This window comes from Pelodiscus sinensis, chromosome 2, assembly GCF_052426305.1.
Source record: "Pelodiscus sinensis isolate ZL-2025 chromosome 2, ASM5242630v1, whole genome shotgun sequence".
Classification (NCBI taxonomy): domain Eukaryota; kingdom Metazoa; phylum Chordata; order Testudines; family Trionychidae; genus Pelodiscus; species Pelodiscus sinensis.
The window spans coordinates 173,393,817-173,409,211 of record NC_143053.1 but is presented as its reverse complement, the minus strand read 5'-3'; the positions used below and the strand labels follow the sequence as shown (position 1 = coordinate 173,409,211).

General features: G+C 43.2%; 1 protein-coding gene across 7 annotated transcripts in view; it reads left to right on the top strand.

Annotated features, from left to right (window-relative positions):
- BMPER (BMP binding endothelial regulator) overlaps positions 1 to 15,395 on the top strand; it is a 212,129-nt gene that overhangs the window by 30,116 nt on the left and 166,618 nt on the right. For 6 of the 7 annotated variants that reach the window (XR_012901885.2, XR_012901884.2, XM_075921755.2 and 3 more), the window contains one exon: positions 15,136 to 15,218. The exons of the other annotated variant lie outside the window; for it this stretch is intronic. Coding sequence is in view for 4 of the 6 variants with exons in the window: in XM_075921755.2 (XP_075777870.1) it covers positions 15,136 to 15,218 (83 nt within the window). In the remaining 2 variants the exon portion in view is untranslated. The remainder of the gene's footprint in view (positions 1 to 15,135; positions 15,219 to 15,395) is intronic. 7 annotated transcript variants of the gene reach the window in all.

Here is a 15,395-nt window from a genome sequence, read left to right as displayed (position 1 = left end):
TTCCCTTTCTATGAGTTTTGTTGTCATAATCAACCAATGTAAAGAATTGGACAAGATGCCCCCTATTTGCCTCATCCCACCATATCTGTTAGGGTGCATCTACACAGCACCCAAAACTCGTATCTTCTTTGGATTCTATTATGAAATAATTTACAGGCAGTCCCCGGGTTACGTACAAGATAGGGACTATAGGTTTGTTCTTAAGTTGAATTTGTATGTAAGTTGGAACTGGCTCCAGATTCAGCCACTGCTGCTGAAACTGACCAGGGGCTGACTACAGGAAGCTGGAGGCAGAATTGCTCTGCCCCCAGCTTCCTGGAATCAGCCACTGATCAGTTTCAACAGCGGCTGAATCTCAAGCCTGGGACAGAACAGTTGGGCTGCCAGGTAGGTCCCTGCAGGACCAACCCGGCAACACCCCAGCTGCTCTATCCCAGGGTCCACAACAAAAGCCTGGTCTGCTGGGGGGGGGGGGGATCCCTCCAAAATAGCTGAACAGTGTAGACATACCCTTAAAGATTGCTGTGGTCAGAAGTGAAGTGATAACAGGTTTAAAAATTCAAGCAGACCTCTAACCTTTCTTCTCCATATCAGAAATATTACAGTTTACACCTGTAGGCTCATAGGTTTTTGTTTGGCTAGCATCTTTGTTGTCTCCTCCAAGGGAATAAGTATGCAGACATTTACTCCATATACTTCCAGAAATGCCCTTATCTCCTTTTTTTGAGTGAAGAAAAAGAGAAGTGCAGTTCAGAAAATAGCATGGCAGCAGCTGCTATTTCTGCGTTTCTGTAAACAAACATCCTCTTTACCATCACGGTGTATTTTGTGTTACTGAATTCTATTAATATACATGATAGCAATGAAACCTAAATCTTGTAAAAAGTATAGATAGACCTTAGTAAAAACTACTTGCGTCTGGTGATAATTTAAACTAAAATTATCTGAAAAGGGATCTAGACAACAATGCAAACAACACATGCTTAGTTCTCATGAAGCGTTTTTCATCTTCAAAGAGCTTTAGCAGTTGAATTAGCAATTATTAATTTGCCACTACTTTTTCTGGTTTTGTACTGTAGAAGAAATGAATCATAGTAATAAAGAAATATGTTCTTTACATAATTACCATACTTATACAGGTGATACATTTTTGTAATTAAAATCAGTAGAAGCTAGGTTTTTTTTTTATAGAGATACAGTGAGGTAATGTGCCATAAAACCCTGTAAAACTGTTGAGAGTATTCAGTTGATAAAGTAAAGAATTTCAGATTTAGCCAGATTTTACTTCCTTTTTCTTAATTTTTATTTTTTATTCCCCAGAGGTGGAAGGGGGTGACTTTGGGAGGGAAGCAGAGTGGAATAAACTGCTGGGGAATTCTGAATCCAAAACCCAATGCAAACATTTAACTACCCTGCCAGAGAAAAAAAAAAATAATAGCAGGAAAACAGCTTATTCTATAATTCAGGCCGAAAAGACATGATAAATGTGTGTTTTTCCTGGAAGGTTAACAACATTTGATGGTTGATCTGTTTATGCTTTGCTTCTGTGGCACAGCTTTAGATTTCTGAACGTGCCTGGCAAACCCAAGTTCATAGATTTCTCTAAAACACAAAGACTAAATTATATATTGCTTGAGCTTTACAGCATAACGTTCCTAAACTATGTTTTGAACGGATTTGTAAATCAGATCCCTGTGTTCATACAGATGCATATATGCTTGCTTGCATTTAAAATTGCATAAAAAAATCCAAGTTAAAAAACTTTAGGGTTGTGAATTCTGGGACTCAAAATTTAGGAAATGCAGAAATTCAAGGTTGCCCATGCAATCTTAATCTCCCCCTCCCCCGTGAAAATTTTTGTGTGCAATGAATATGGCAGTGATTCTGTGAAAAAGTAGCAAGGAGTCCTGTGGCACCTTATAGACTAACTGAAGTGTAGGAGCATAAGCTTTCGTGGGCAAAGACCCACTTCGTCAGTAGTATGTGAAGTACTATGTCATTTAAAACTTCATCATAATGCATCTGCAGAAGCAGCAGAGTTATATTTATAGGAGGACCCTTAAATTCTGGAATTTTCTATCCCTTGAGGGCAGGGCAGGAATTGCATTTTTGCATTTCCTGAATTTTGAGTCCTAGAATTCACAACCTTAAGATTTTTTATGCAATTTTATGCCACCTTCAATCAGTTTATGGTGACCATAAAAATAGGCAGAAAATCTGGTTGCTTTATTTTATTACTGGAAGATTTACCTGGTATTGCTTGGGGCCTTGTGGTGGCTCAGTAGGGGTGTAGGAGTCAGAGGAAGGAGATGGGAGGTGTGTGGAGTAAAAAAGGAGTGCAGGATAAGTAATGCCTCTCCCAGCCATTCCCCCCCCGCCCCTTCTGATGGGCACAGACTGGTGATCACGGCCCCGTGTCTCAGCTGGGACTCACAGGCTCTCAGTGACGATCCTGGCCCCATCTCCCAGCTGGAAGGCGGGGCCATGATCCGCACTGGGAGCCTGTGATTGTGCAGAAGCCTGGTGGGGGCGGGGGAGTCCCAGCCACTCCCCACACCAGGCTTCTGCGCAATCACAGGCTCCTAGTGCCGATTGTGGCCCCACCTTCCAGCCGCTTCCCTGCCCACGCCAGGCTTCCATCCGGTGCGCAGCTGGAAAAATCAGAGAATACCGGACTGTCCGGTAGAATACCAGACACCTGGTAACTCTTTTGCCAGGAGGAAGAATAATGGAGGGTTTATGCAGTGTTAATTCCTAACCCCATGTCACCCATGTGTAGGCCCCGTATGCCAGGTGCTGTTATGCTAGGCTGTTACCCCATATGTGGTTCCTCCCCATCCACATCCTGCACGCAATGGAACTTCAGTGGGTAAGATGCAAAAAGGGGAGTCTCTCTAGATATCAAGGAGGGTTTGTCTCTTTAATGTTGAGCTTAAGTGGTGTGGAGAACTTTGCACAGTCTCTCTCTTTCTCACACACACGCCAGTGAAGTATAAGAAGGGTTTCCAGGTAGACCCCGCCAAAAAACCAGACACACTTGATCATGGGTGGAGTCCGGGGGCCGTGGGGCTAGCCGGGAGGAAGGGGGGGATGGGAAGCAGAACTGGCGGGGGGGGGGGGGCGGGCATGGGGCTGACCAGGAGGAACCGGGGGGGGGAGGGGGAGTTGGGAGGAAGGAAGGCCAGGAAGCAGCGCTGGGGAGGGTCGGGGGCTGCAGGGCTGGACGGGAGGATGGGGGGGCCGGAGGGAGAGGGGGCCGGAGGGAGGGGGGTGGGAAGTGGAGCTGACAGGAGGTGGGGGTGCAGCCACTGGCCGCAGCTGGAGTCCAAGGGGCTGTGCCCCTGGCAGGCACTACCTCGAGTTGCTTGTAGAAACTGGGCGGGGGCACGCGACCAGAGGCTCCTAGCGCCAATTGTAGCCTTGCCTCCCAGTCACTCCCCCACCCCCGCCACGGTTCTGTCCGGCGCCCAGCCGGGAATTCAGAAAATACCGGACCATTGCATATGTCCAATAATTTCTGATTTTTTCTACCAGACAGATACCGGACTGTCCTGTAGAAAACCGGACACCTGGAAACTAAGCAGGAGAAACAAATGGGCCTCTAGGAAACATAGGGGTTTGTTTTGCACATAAAGAAAAAACAGAAGAGGAACACTAGCTACATTACTTATGCAGAATTGTCTTTGTAGAATTTCAGCATTTTCCAGGTGGTGTCAGTAACTCTTAAGTAATATGAAATATGTGAATATTTAATAATAATCATATATGGGATTTGCAATTCTCTTAATTTGGTCTACCAGTTTAATGTCAGTGACATACAGCTAAATTTGCAAGGGCTTTTTTGGCTTGATCTGATGTTTCTGTGCTAGTTTGTCTGGGCCTTTCCCTGTGGAATAATTTATCAAAAATTAAATAAAACATGTCATGTGACTGTTTTCTTTATCCTTATGTTTATTTTTCATGCCAATAGAAAGGTTACTTTCTAAATAGGAGAGGGAGAAAAAGAAAAATAGGAAAAGAAAGATGCTGTAGAAATGGAGGACATGGAGCCAATCTACAGTATGTTAATCTAATATTTTCTCTGGGGACCATAGGAAATGACTTGTCTACAGAATTCCCATTAGCTTAAAATAAGCAAAAATTCCTGCTGGAATCTTGTAGGGCACTGTCAAGTTGAGTAATAAACTCCTGTTTTTAAATAACTCCTGAGGACACTTGTTTAAATCTTAGTAGGCTAGTCATCTTTTCCAGCCCATTTCTTCTCTTTTGAGTACTATGTGCTGCAGGGCAGCAGAAGGAAAAAAGTTTCAGTAAAATTCGTTGGGGGGTGTGGGTGTAGGATTGTTTATAGGGTGAATGAAACAAAAATAACTACTTCAGTTGTAATTCACGTCTGGATTTATATTGGTTCAAATCTGTGTGAGAACATGCTTCTTTTGGAATAAAAGTGCCCTTCTGATCTGGGAGAAAAATGCAGGACAATGTAGCACTTTAAAGACTAACAAGATGGTTTATTAGATGATGAGCTTTCGTGGGCCAGACCCACTTCCTCAGATCAAATAGTGGAAGAAAGTAGTCACAACCATATATACCAAAGGATACAATTAAAAAAATGAACAAATATGAAAAGGACAAATCACATTGCAGAACAGGAGGGGGATGCGGGGGGGGGGGGGGGGGAAGGAAGGTAAGTGTCTGTGAATTGATGATATTAGAGGTAGGGAGAGTGGGATGTTTGTGAGTTAATGGTATTAGAGGTGATAATTGGGGAAACTATCTTGGTAATGGGTGAGATAGTTCAAATGTTTGTTGAGTTCTTTTTGGAAAGTGTTGAATTTTAACATGAATGACAGTTCAGAAGATTCCCTTTCAAGTGCAGATGTAAAAGGTCTTTGTAGCAGAATGCAGGTGGTTAAGTCATTGAGAGAGAGTGTCCTTTCTGGTTAAAATGGCAAGAAACTGTTTTCTCTTTGTGATCTTGTCTGATATCTGTTTTGTGGGCATTAATCCTTTGGCGAAGTGTCTGAGATGTTTGTCCAATGTACATAGCAGACGGACACTTTCAGCACATGATAGCATAGATTATATTTCTGGATGCACAGGAATATGTGTTCTTGATCTTATAACTCACTTGGTTAGGTCCAATAATGGTATCAGCAGAATGAATATGTGGACAAAGCTGGCAACGGGGATTGTTGCAAGGGAAGGTACCAGGGTTGGTATTAGTGTGGTATGTCCTGTGGTGGTTGGTAAGAATCATCTTGAGGTTAGGTGGTTGTCTATAGGAGACTATGGGTCTGTCTCCCAGAGCCTCTTTGAGTATGGTATCCTGTTCCAGGATAGTGATCTGGGAGAGTGATTGCCAGCCTGAGTCTACAGTGGATCTCCAGTTGTCAGGCTAAAAGCAGCTGTGTAGACATTGTGACTTAGTCTGGAGCTCAGGCTTCAGGACCTGAGGGAATGGGATGGGGTGGCAAGAGAATACATGCTCCTTGCATGAGCGACAATGTCTAGACAGCTATTTGTAGCGTGCTGGTGTTAGCCCCACCAATACAAGTCTGTGGACCCAGGCTGAGGGGGCTCATTCCCAGATGTAGTGCTGTCCGTGCCCAGACCAGCTAGGGTCAAACACTGACCTACTCCTTGTCTAACTTCGCTGCTAGGCTACACTGACTTGGAACTGACAAAGTGGATGTAGCCTCTGATTGGCTGCTAGTTTAGCTACCCTGCCCCCTCACAGCAGAACAGTGGCTACTTAACCAGCTCCATGCCTGCAGCAGGGCTTGTCTTTGTTTCAGCACCAGCTACCCTTTGCCTTTTGACTCTGGTTGCCCCTATTGTTTTCACATTTGGCTGCTGCCGCTCTGGTATTCACCTGTCTCTGTTTCTGGCTTAGGACTCTGTTGTATCCTCCTGGCTCTGGCCAGGAAGTAACTGAAGCTGTAATAACTAAAATAATGAAAGCTGTAAATTACAACTAATTTAGCTATATGGCCTCCATTTACGGTGTAGACAAAGACCTATATCTAGACAATCAGTTTGCTGTTATCAGGTTACTTTAGCAGCTATTGAGTAGTTTCCACTTAACACACCACAATGGACTAACTTCAAAAGATTCAATGGTTTGGTGTGGTTCAAATAAGCAACTCAAAGCCAGTATGGTGATCCAAGACTTATCTGAACTATTTGGACCCAGGTAGCTTACAGGAACAAAATCACAGATAACTAAAAGTTAATATTTTACATTGATAATCCACCAGCATTTTTAAAAGAAGAAATAGGAGGGATTGTAAATTAAAGTCAGTCTCAACTAGTGTAAATCGAAATAGTTCCATTTGAATGGGTCTAGTCTGGTCCTTTATGTTGTCTTTTCAGTATGTGTTTAAATGGAGTTAATTAAGGATTTAAATACTTAACTGAGGATTTAAGTTATACTCAGATTTTCTTAGATTTATATATTATTTGTCCCTTGATCAAATAATTAATGGGGAGCAAAAATTTGACATAATAGGGTTTCCTGGTAGGAATTAGGCTTTTAGGATCTCGGTGTTCCACCATGGCGTGTGACTGAGCATGAGAGAGAATGTTGCCTTCGCTGGTAACATTGCATGTGTTCAGTCATTGCTACTTTTGGAGGTAAATATGGTGTGTGTTCAATCATGTCATAGGTAGAATTGTACCGGGATGAATAAGCTCATTGAAGCAGAAAGATTTATACTCAGCTGATTTCCAGAGAGTCTCAAATGTCCATAGTATGATTAAATAGAGTCAGAAGTCCCTGCTCTGTTTGCAGTGTCAACTGAAAGATGTGTGTATTGAAATTAAGGGTCTGGAACACTGGATGGTATGTAGTCTGTTTTCTTCTAACTTTGAAGAATAGGCTATGGGTGCAATTTTGGGAAGTACAAAAAGCACAACTATGGGCAAAGAGGCATACCTCAAAGGAATATACCTCAAAGACATACCTCAAAGGAATAGGAAAATCTCACCTAGGCTTCTGTAACTACATTTTCTCTGGCCTCAGTGACTTTATCCCGTTTTCAATCTTCCCAACATTCAGCATCTAAAACAAATCTACCTTATCAAGGCTCTGACTAGGTCAACCATCCTTCATGGGCTGCCTCTTTCACTTACAAGAGTTTGGTCAACTAAGCCAATGTCTGCATCTCACCTCTCATCACTTTAATATCTGTGCTCTGTCCACTCTTCTTCAGTGTAGAGTAGTCAAACCAAAACAAACTAGGACCAAATCCAAATTATTTTCTGGTTTGTTTGCAGATATTTACTGAAAGAGGTGTAGTATTTGCCACTCATCCTAAGTGAGGAGAGAGACTGAGGGTGAAATCTGAGCCCCACTTGAAGTCAATGGGAGTGTTACTTTAAAATGGGAAAAATTGTACCCGTGTTGTACTAATTTCTTAATTTGTTAATGGTATTCCAGATTTTGCTAAATATTTTTCTACTAAGAAATTGTGTGTTTAACATGCTCAGCCCTAAAGGGGAAGATCAGTCTAGAGTCCAGTTAACCTTACATACAACACACACACACGCAAATACAAAACTGCTAAGCAAATAGCTTGAGTTGTGTTGCAGCCAGTCCCCATTTTCTGAATGAGAGCTCCATGGTGCTGAGAGCTGAGTACTCTGTCTTTGGTCCTACAAAGCACCAGGCATGTGCTTGGCTTGCAGGAGGTGAATGGTTTCATTGCAATGCTTAAATCAAGAAAATGCTTAAGTGCTTTGTGCTCAGCAATTTGTAGAACTGAGCCCATGTTGAAATCCCATAAGTCAAGAAAGCTGAAATACTTCAAAAAGGTCATATTCCTGTATCAGCATTTGCAGCTTGAAGCCAGCTGGATTTGGCTGGATAAGTCACTCAAGTACTTCTGAAAATCCCACCTTTAGGTAGCAAAACCTGGTTTGGAGAGCCTAGCTTTAGACCCCTGTTTTGAAATTATTGGCCTCTGTGTATAAAACAGTTCACAATAATATTATTAATGTATTGAGTCCCAATGATTGGAAGTTGCAAAGGTTTTATGTCACTAAGACATTTTTTATAAAAATACAATTTTAGTACTTGATGCTGCAAACACTTAGTCCTAGGCTATGTCTACACTGGCATCCCTTCCGGAAAAGGGTTGCTAATGTAGCACGTTGGAATAGGCAAATCCGCGGGGGATTTAAATATCCCCCGCGGCATTTACATTAACATGGCTGCCGCTTTTTTCCGGCTTGGGGAAAAGCCGGAGAAAAGCGCCAGTCTAGACGTTATTCTCCGGAAAATAAAGCCTTTTCCGGAGGATTTCTTATTCCTACTTGAAAGTGTATTTCTTATTCCTACTTGAAAGTGTATTCCTACTTGAAAGTAGGAATAAGAAATCCTCCGGAAAAGGCTTTATTTTCGGAGAATAACGTCTAGACTGGCGCTTTTCTCCGGCTTTTCCCCAAGCCGGAAAAAAGCGGCAGCCATGTAAATGCAAATGCCGCGGGGGATATTTAAATCCCCCGCGGATTTGCCTATTCCAAAGTCTACATTAGCATCCCTTTTCCGGAAAAGGGTGCCAATGTAGACACAGCCCTATTGTTTTAAAGTTAACACGGGCATATTCATCTGAGTCCCTTTCAAATGAGCATAGTTTACCCACTTAAGTGACTGAAGCATCAGCGGTTTCAGTTTCAATACAGGGTTGCTTTTCTATGGCAGTTTTGTAAAAGAAGAGACTACACCAGTAGTAGCAATGTAAAGGATACCTAGAATTCAGTTGATTATAAATGTTAATCTAAAGATGCAATATTTGAAACTTTCAAATTAGCTTTGCAAAAGGCCAAACCGATTTAAATCTGTGATTTAAAGAATTAATAAAAATCAAATTATTTGAAATGATAATTAAATCAGTTGTTCAGATCGCTCTACCTTGTATGGTATTTCCGAGAATGGGTAATCCTAATGAAATGCCCACACTTAATAGATTTATCAGAAAACAGAACAGCTCCCATACATAATACTGGCAATGTTTTCTACTGACACTGAATTAAGTGTATTCCCTAAGACTATGTCTAGGCAGTGGGGCTATTTCGGGATACTGGAAGTATCCCAAAATACCAATTCTGTGTCTTTAAACATGCCCGTTATTTCAAAATAACAGGCACACTATTCTGGCATCGGATTTGTTGGAATAGCGCTTTATTTCGAAATTTGGCGCTATGTAGCTATTTTGAAATAACCTCAAAATAAGCTATGCAATTTGCATAGTGCGAATTACATAGCTTCTTTCAAGGTAACATTGCTGTGTAGATGCACCCTAAAGGTATGTCTACACAGGAGCTTTATTTTGGAATAACATCATTCTGAAATTACAAAGAGCACTACTACACAGCAAGCCATTATTTCTAATTAGTGGCGAGCTGGAGGACTTCTTATTCCAACTCCTGTTACCCTTATTTCACAAGGAGTAAGGGAAGTCGAAGGAAGAGTGTTGTTCCTTTGACTTTTTGCTGTATAGACAACTCCAAAAGCTGAATTAAGCTATTTCAACTTCAGCTACATAAGTGACATAGCTGAAGTTGCATAGCTTATTTCGACTTTAGTTCTGCTGTGTAGATGTGCCCTAAGGCTGTGTCTAGACTACATGCCTCTGTCGTCAGAGGCATGTAGATTAGACACATAGGCAAAGGCAAATGAAGCTGTGATTTAAATGATTGCGGCTTCATTTAAATTTACATGGCTGCTGCGCTGAGCCGACAAACAGCTGATCAGCTGTTTGTCCACTCAGCACGCTAGTCTGGATGCTCCCCTGCCGACATCGAAGCCCTTTGTCGGCAGCCCCGTTATTCCTCGTGGGATGAGGTTTACCGGCCCCGGGTGTGCCGCGTGTGCCGGTGCCGACCCTGACCCCTGCCCGCGGGGGAGGGGGGGGCGCCGCGCGTGCCCTGGCCCTGGCCCTAGCCCCGGGGGCGCGGAACCTGGGCAGCCCCTGCCCGGGATCGCGGCACATGCCGGCCCCGCCCCCAGTCATGTGGCCTGTGAGCAGCCCCGCCCCTGTACACGCAGCTCGTGAGCGGCCCCGCCCTCAGGCGCCCGGCAGCCCCAAAACGTTGGGGACCACTGCTCTATGGGATGCCGGGGCAGCCTCTGTTCATGGGGAGGCAGCAGTGCGGGGCTGCAGGCAGGATCTGGTGTGTGCAGGGAGCTGGTTTTTTAATCTGAGTCTCTTGCAGCCTGGAGATGGAGTTGCATTATATATAAGAGAGCAGTATGATTGTTCGGAGCTCCCGTGCTTAGAAGGAGAAAAGACTGTTGAGAGTCTATGGGTTAAATTTACAGGTGAAAGCAACAGGGGTGATGTTGTGGTTGGTGTCTGCTATAAATCGCCTGTCATGATCATGAGGGTTAGCCAGCATCCTGGGTACTAAGGAGTTAAATATGTCCCTTACCTAAACCAGGTGGCAGGCAGCCAATAGAAATGTAGGTAGGAATTTCAAACTGGGACAAAGGAATTTTAGGGTTTTTCCCTCCTTTGTCTCTGGGGCAGTTTTTCTCCAGCTATTGAAGGGGACAAGATGTCTCTCCCTCTAAGAAAATACTCATCACAGTCTGGAAGTAGGATAAAGTTTAGATAAATCTGTTAGGTTTTAGTGTGTTATGGTTTGGGGATTGCGATCTGGTGTCTATGCATTTTAAAATGGGTTTTGCTCTCCTTTGTATCTAAGTTCCTGATTCATGGTAGATTTCTCCTCCACGAGTATATTATTTTGTTAATTTTCCCTCTAGTCATTATGCTTGCAACAGGAATATTGTGGTGATAATAAAAGTTCTTTCTCTTTCCTTTTTATTAACCTGGTAGTGGTTAATGGTTGTTTCCTGGTTTGTACTTTAGGGGTGAGATTTTCCCAAGTGATCTTTCCCCTGAATTTTGTATCAATACTTGGGTGGTGGCAGTGGAGATTTTATTCCCAAAATCTAGGTTAAGATTTTGGGGAGAAGTTTTATACCAAAGCCTGGTAGATAAGGTTTTGGGGTACTTTTGCTGGCCCTCACTTCTACATTTATCGTGCCAGAGTAGGGAAGGAGCCATGATACCACCAGATCAGGTAGATGAAGCTTTCTTTGGACAACTGAGAGAAGCTTCCAGATCACAGGCCCTGGTTCTCATGGGTGACTTTAATCACCCTGATATCTGTAGGGAGACCAATACAGCAGTACACAGACAATTCAGGAAGTTTTTGGAGAATGTTGGTGATAACTTCTTGGTACAAGTGCTGAAGGAACCGACCAGGGGCCATGCTCAGCTTGACTTGCTGCTCACAAACAGGGAGGAATTAGTAGGGGAAGTAGAGGTGGGTGACAACCTGGGAAGCAGTGACCATGAGATGGTAGATTTCAGGATCCTGACCAAAGGAAGAAAGGAGAGTAGCAAAATGCACAACCTGGACTTCAGAAGAGCAGACTTTGACTCCCTCAAAGAACTGATGGGAAGGATCACCTGGGATGCTTATATGAAGGGGAAAGGAGTCCAGGAGAATTGGCAGTATTTTAAAGAAGCCTTATTATGGGCACAGGAAGAAACCATCCTGATGCACAGCAAGAAAACCAAATATGGTAGGCAACCAGATTGGCTTACCAGGGACATCCATGGTGAGCTTAAACACAAAAAGGAAGCTTACAAGAAGTGGAAATTTGGACTGACGACTAGGGTGGAGTATAAATATATTGCTCAGGAATGCAAGGGAGTTATCAGGAAGGTGAAAGCATAATTGGAACTGCAGCTGGCAAGGGATGTGAAGGGCAACAAGAAAGGTTTCTACAGGCATGTTAGCAATAAGAGGGTGATCAGAGAGGTGTGGGGCCCTTACTGGATGAGGGAGATAACCTAGGCTATGTCTAGACTGCAGGCTTCTTTCAAAAGAGGCTCTTTGGAAAGAGCCTCTTTCGAAAGAGAGCGTCTAGACTGCACGGAGAAATTTCGAAAAAGCGGCTTGCTTTTTCGAAAGAAAGCATCCAGTGAGTCTGGATGCTCTCTTTTGAAGAAGCCCTATTTACATTGAAGAACGCCTTCTTCGAAAGAGGAACTTTCGAAAGAAAGCGTTCTTCCTCGTGAAATGAGGTTTACCGCCATCGAAAGAAAAGCCGCGTTCTTTCGAATTAATTTCGAAAGAACGCGGCTTGAGTCTGGACGCAGAAGTTTTTTCGAAAAAAGGCTACTTTTTTTGAAAAAACCCCTGAGTCTGGACACAGCCCCAGTGACAGATAATGTGGGAAAAGCTGAAGTACTCAATGCTTTCTTTGCCTCTGTGTTCATGGACAAGGTCAGCTCCCAGACAAATGTACTAGGCAACGCAGTATGGGAAGGAGGTGGACAGCCGTTGGTGGGGAAAGAACAAGCTAGGACCTATTTAGAAAAACTAAACATACACAAATCTATGGGCCCAGAGTTAATGCATCTGAGGGTACTGATGGAGTTGGCAAATGTCATTGAGGAGCCTTTGGCCATTATCTTTGAAAAGTCGTGGAGATCGGGAGAAATCCCAGATAACTGCAAAAAGGCAAATGTAGTGCCCATCTTTAAAAAAGGGAAGAAGAACAATCCAGGGAATTACAGACCGGTCAGCCTTACCTCAGTCCCTGGAAAAATCATGGAGGGGATCCTCAAGGAATCCATTTTGAAGTACTTGGAAGAGGGGAAAGTGATCAGGAATAGTTAACATCGATTCACGAAGGGCAAGTTGTGCCTGACCAATCTGATTAGTTTCTATGATGAGGTAACTGGCTCTGTGGATATGGGAAAGTCAGTGGATGTGATATACTGTGACTGTAGCAAAGCTTTTGATACAGTCTCCCACAGTATTCTTGCCAGCAAGTTAAGGGAGTGTGGATTGGATAAATGGACTGTAAGATGGATAGAAAGCTGGCTAGACTGTTGGGCCCAACGGGTAGTGATCAATAGCTTGATGTCAGGTTGGCAGTCAGTTTCTAGCGGAGTGCCCCAAGGATCAGTTCTTGGATCAGTTTTGTTCACCATCTTTATTAATGACCTGGATGAGGGGATGGTTTGCACCTTCAGCAAGTTTGCAGATGACACTAAGCTAGGGGGAGAGGTAGATACACTGGAGGGCAGGGATAGGGTCCAGAGTAACCTGGACAGATTAGAGGATTGGGCCAAAAGAAATCTGATGAGGTTCAACAAGGACTAGTGCAGAGTCCTGCACTTGGGATGGAAGAATCCCAAGCATTGTTACAGGCTGGGGGGAATGAAGGGCTAAGTAGCAGTTCAGCACAGGAAGAAAGGACCTGTGGGTTACAGTGGACGAGAAGCTGGATATGAGTCAACAGTGTACCCTTGTAGCCAAGAAGGCTAATGGCATATTAGGGTGCATTGGGAGGAGCATTTCCAGCAGATCCAGAGAAGTGATAATTCCCTTTTATTTGGCTCTGGTGAGGCCGCAGCTTGAATATTGTTTCTATATATAGCGTCCCCCACCATAGAAAGGATGTGGACGCATCAGAGAGGGTCCAGTGGAGGACCAAAATGATTAGGGGGCTGGAGCGCATGACCTATGAGGAGAGACTGAGAGTTTGTTTAGTCTGCAGAAGAGAAGAGTGAGGGGGGATTTGATAGAGCCTTCAACTTCCTGAAGGGAGGTTCCAAAGAGGATGGAGAGAGGCTGTTCTCCGTAGTGACGGATGGCAGAACAAGGAGCAATGGGCTCAAGTTACAGTGGGGGAAGTCTAAGTTTGATATTAGGAAAAAATATTTCACTAAGAGGGTGGTGAAGCACTGGAATGCGTTACCTAGGGAGTGGTGGAATCTCCATCCCTAGAGGTGTTTAAGTCTTGGCTTGACAAAGCACTGGCTGGGTTGATTTAGTTGGGATTGGCCCTGCCTTGGGCAGGAGGCTGGACTTGATGACCTCCTTAGGTCTCTTTCAACTCTATGATTCTATGATATGCTTTTTTTTTAAAAGAGATCTTCAATAATTACAGCCAATTCTTAGTGTTCTTAAAAGCATGCCTTTTTTATTTATCCATTTTCAGACACCGGCTACTCCCAGTTACTCTTCCCTTCTCATAAGGGCCTCTGATTAACAACAGTTTCTCATGCTGCTTTCTCTCAGAGCTATTAAGAAGGTTCACCCTCAATATCTGAGGAAGTGTTCCTGTAGCAGGTGTCTTCTCAGCCTGAAGGAAAAAGCATGGTGATAACTGGATCTAAGGGGAAGTGTGGTAATGCAGCTGTGCTGCTTTAGCACTTAAATCCATACCTTTGAGTGACATAATTATAGTGGAGTGTATTTATTTTTCACACCCTGGAGCAATGTAGTAATACCAACATAGGTCTGTAGCATAGACCTGGCCTAAGATATCTCTATGCATTTGTAAAGAAGTTGAAATTCAGAAAGGATTCTATGATTCTAGAGTAGGGATTATTGATGTCAATGGACTGGTTCCCCTTTTTCAGTCTTCAAGATGAATTCTTTAACATAGCTATAATCCTGTCATATAGGGCATACATAAGATTCATAGTGGACCATGACGTTTATCAAAATAGCATTCTTCCCTTTTGGGTCTCAGTTGTCCCAAAGGTGTTTACCCAAGTTCTTACAGCCTACCTTAGTAAGTCTATGTCTAGACTATATCCCTCTTTTGACCACATCCGAGGTTTAGACACGGTTCTTTCTAAAAGAAAAGCCTTTTTCGAAAGATCCTGTAAACTTCATTTTTTGAGGAGTACAGGATCTTTCAAAAAAGGCTTTTCTTTTTGAAAGAACCACGTCTAGACTGCACTTCACTTTCGAAATAGCGTTTTTAGAAAGAAAGCCATGACGCAATTATGCAAATGAAGCATGGGAAATTCAAATCCTGACTTTATTTGCGATTTCAATATGTCTAATTTACATCCCTGTTTCAAAAGAGGGATGGAGTCTAGACATAGCCTAGGAGAGGTATCATAATGTATCCATACTTTGATGACTGGCTGGAGCTGGAGAGATCTCAGTTGGCCTTGAGCTCTGTCCTCCTTGTACTTGAGCTTTTCTGCAGTTTGAGCTTGAAAATCTACAGAAATCTACCCAGATTCCCTTCTAGAACATGACACAATCATTCAAGTAAGAGACTGTCTTGCTTCTCTCTTTCTCTAGGTTGCACTTTTGAAGGTAACAGCTACAACAGCTCTATGAAATGGCATGCCCCAGCTAATCCATGTATCACATATCAATGTCAGGTAAGGGCTGGAAGTCATGAAGTTAACCAATGCAGAATTGTTAGCTTTTTCTAGTGAAGTTTCAATTTTTTTTTTATTAAATCCAAACAATACATTTTAAAATCCTCAATTTCTTAAGCCAAGAAAAACAAAAGCTAATGTTCAGAGTTAAGGCTGCTTCTTTGTCCTTAACTCATC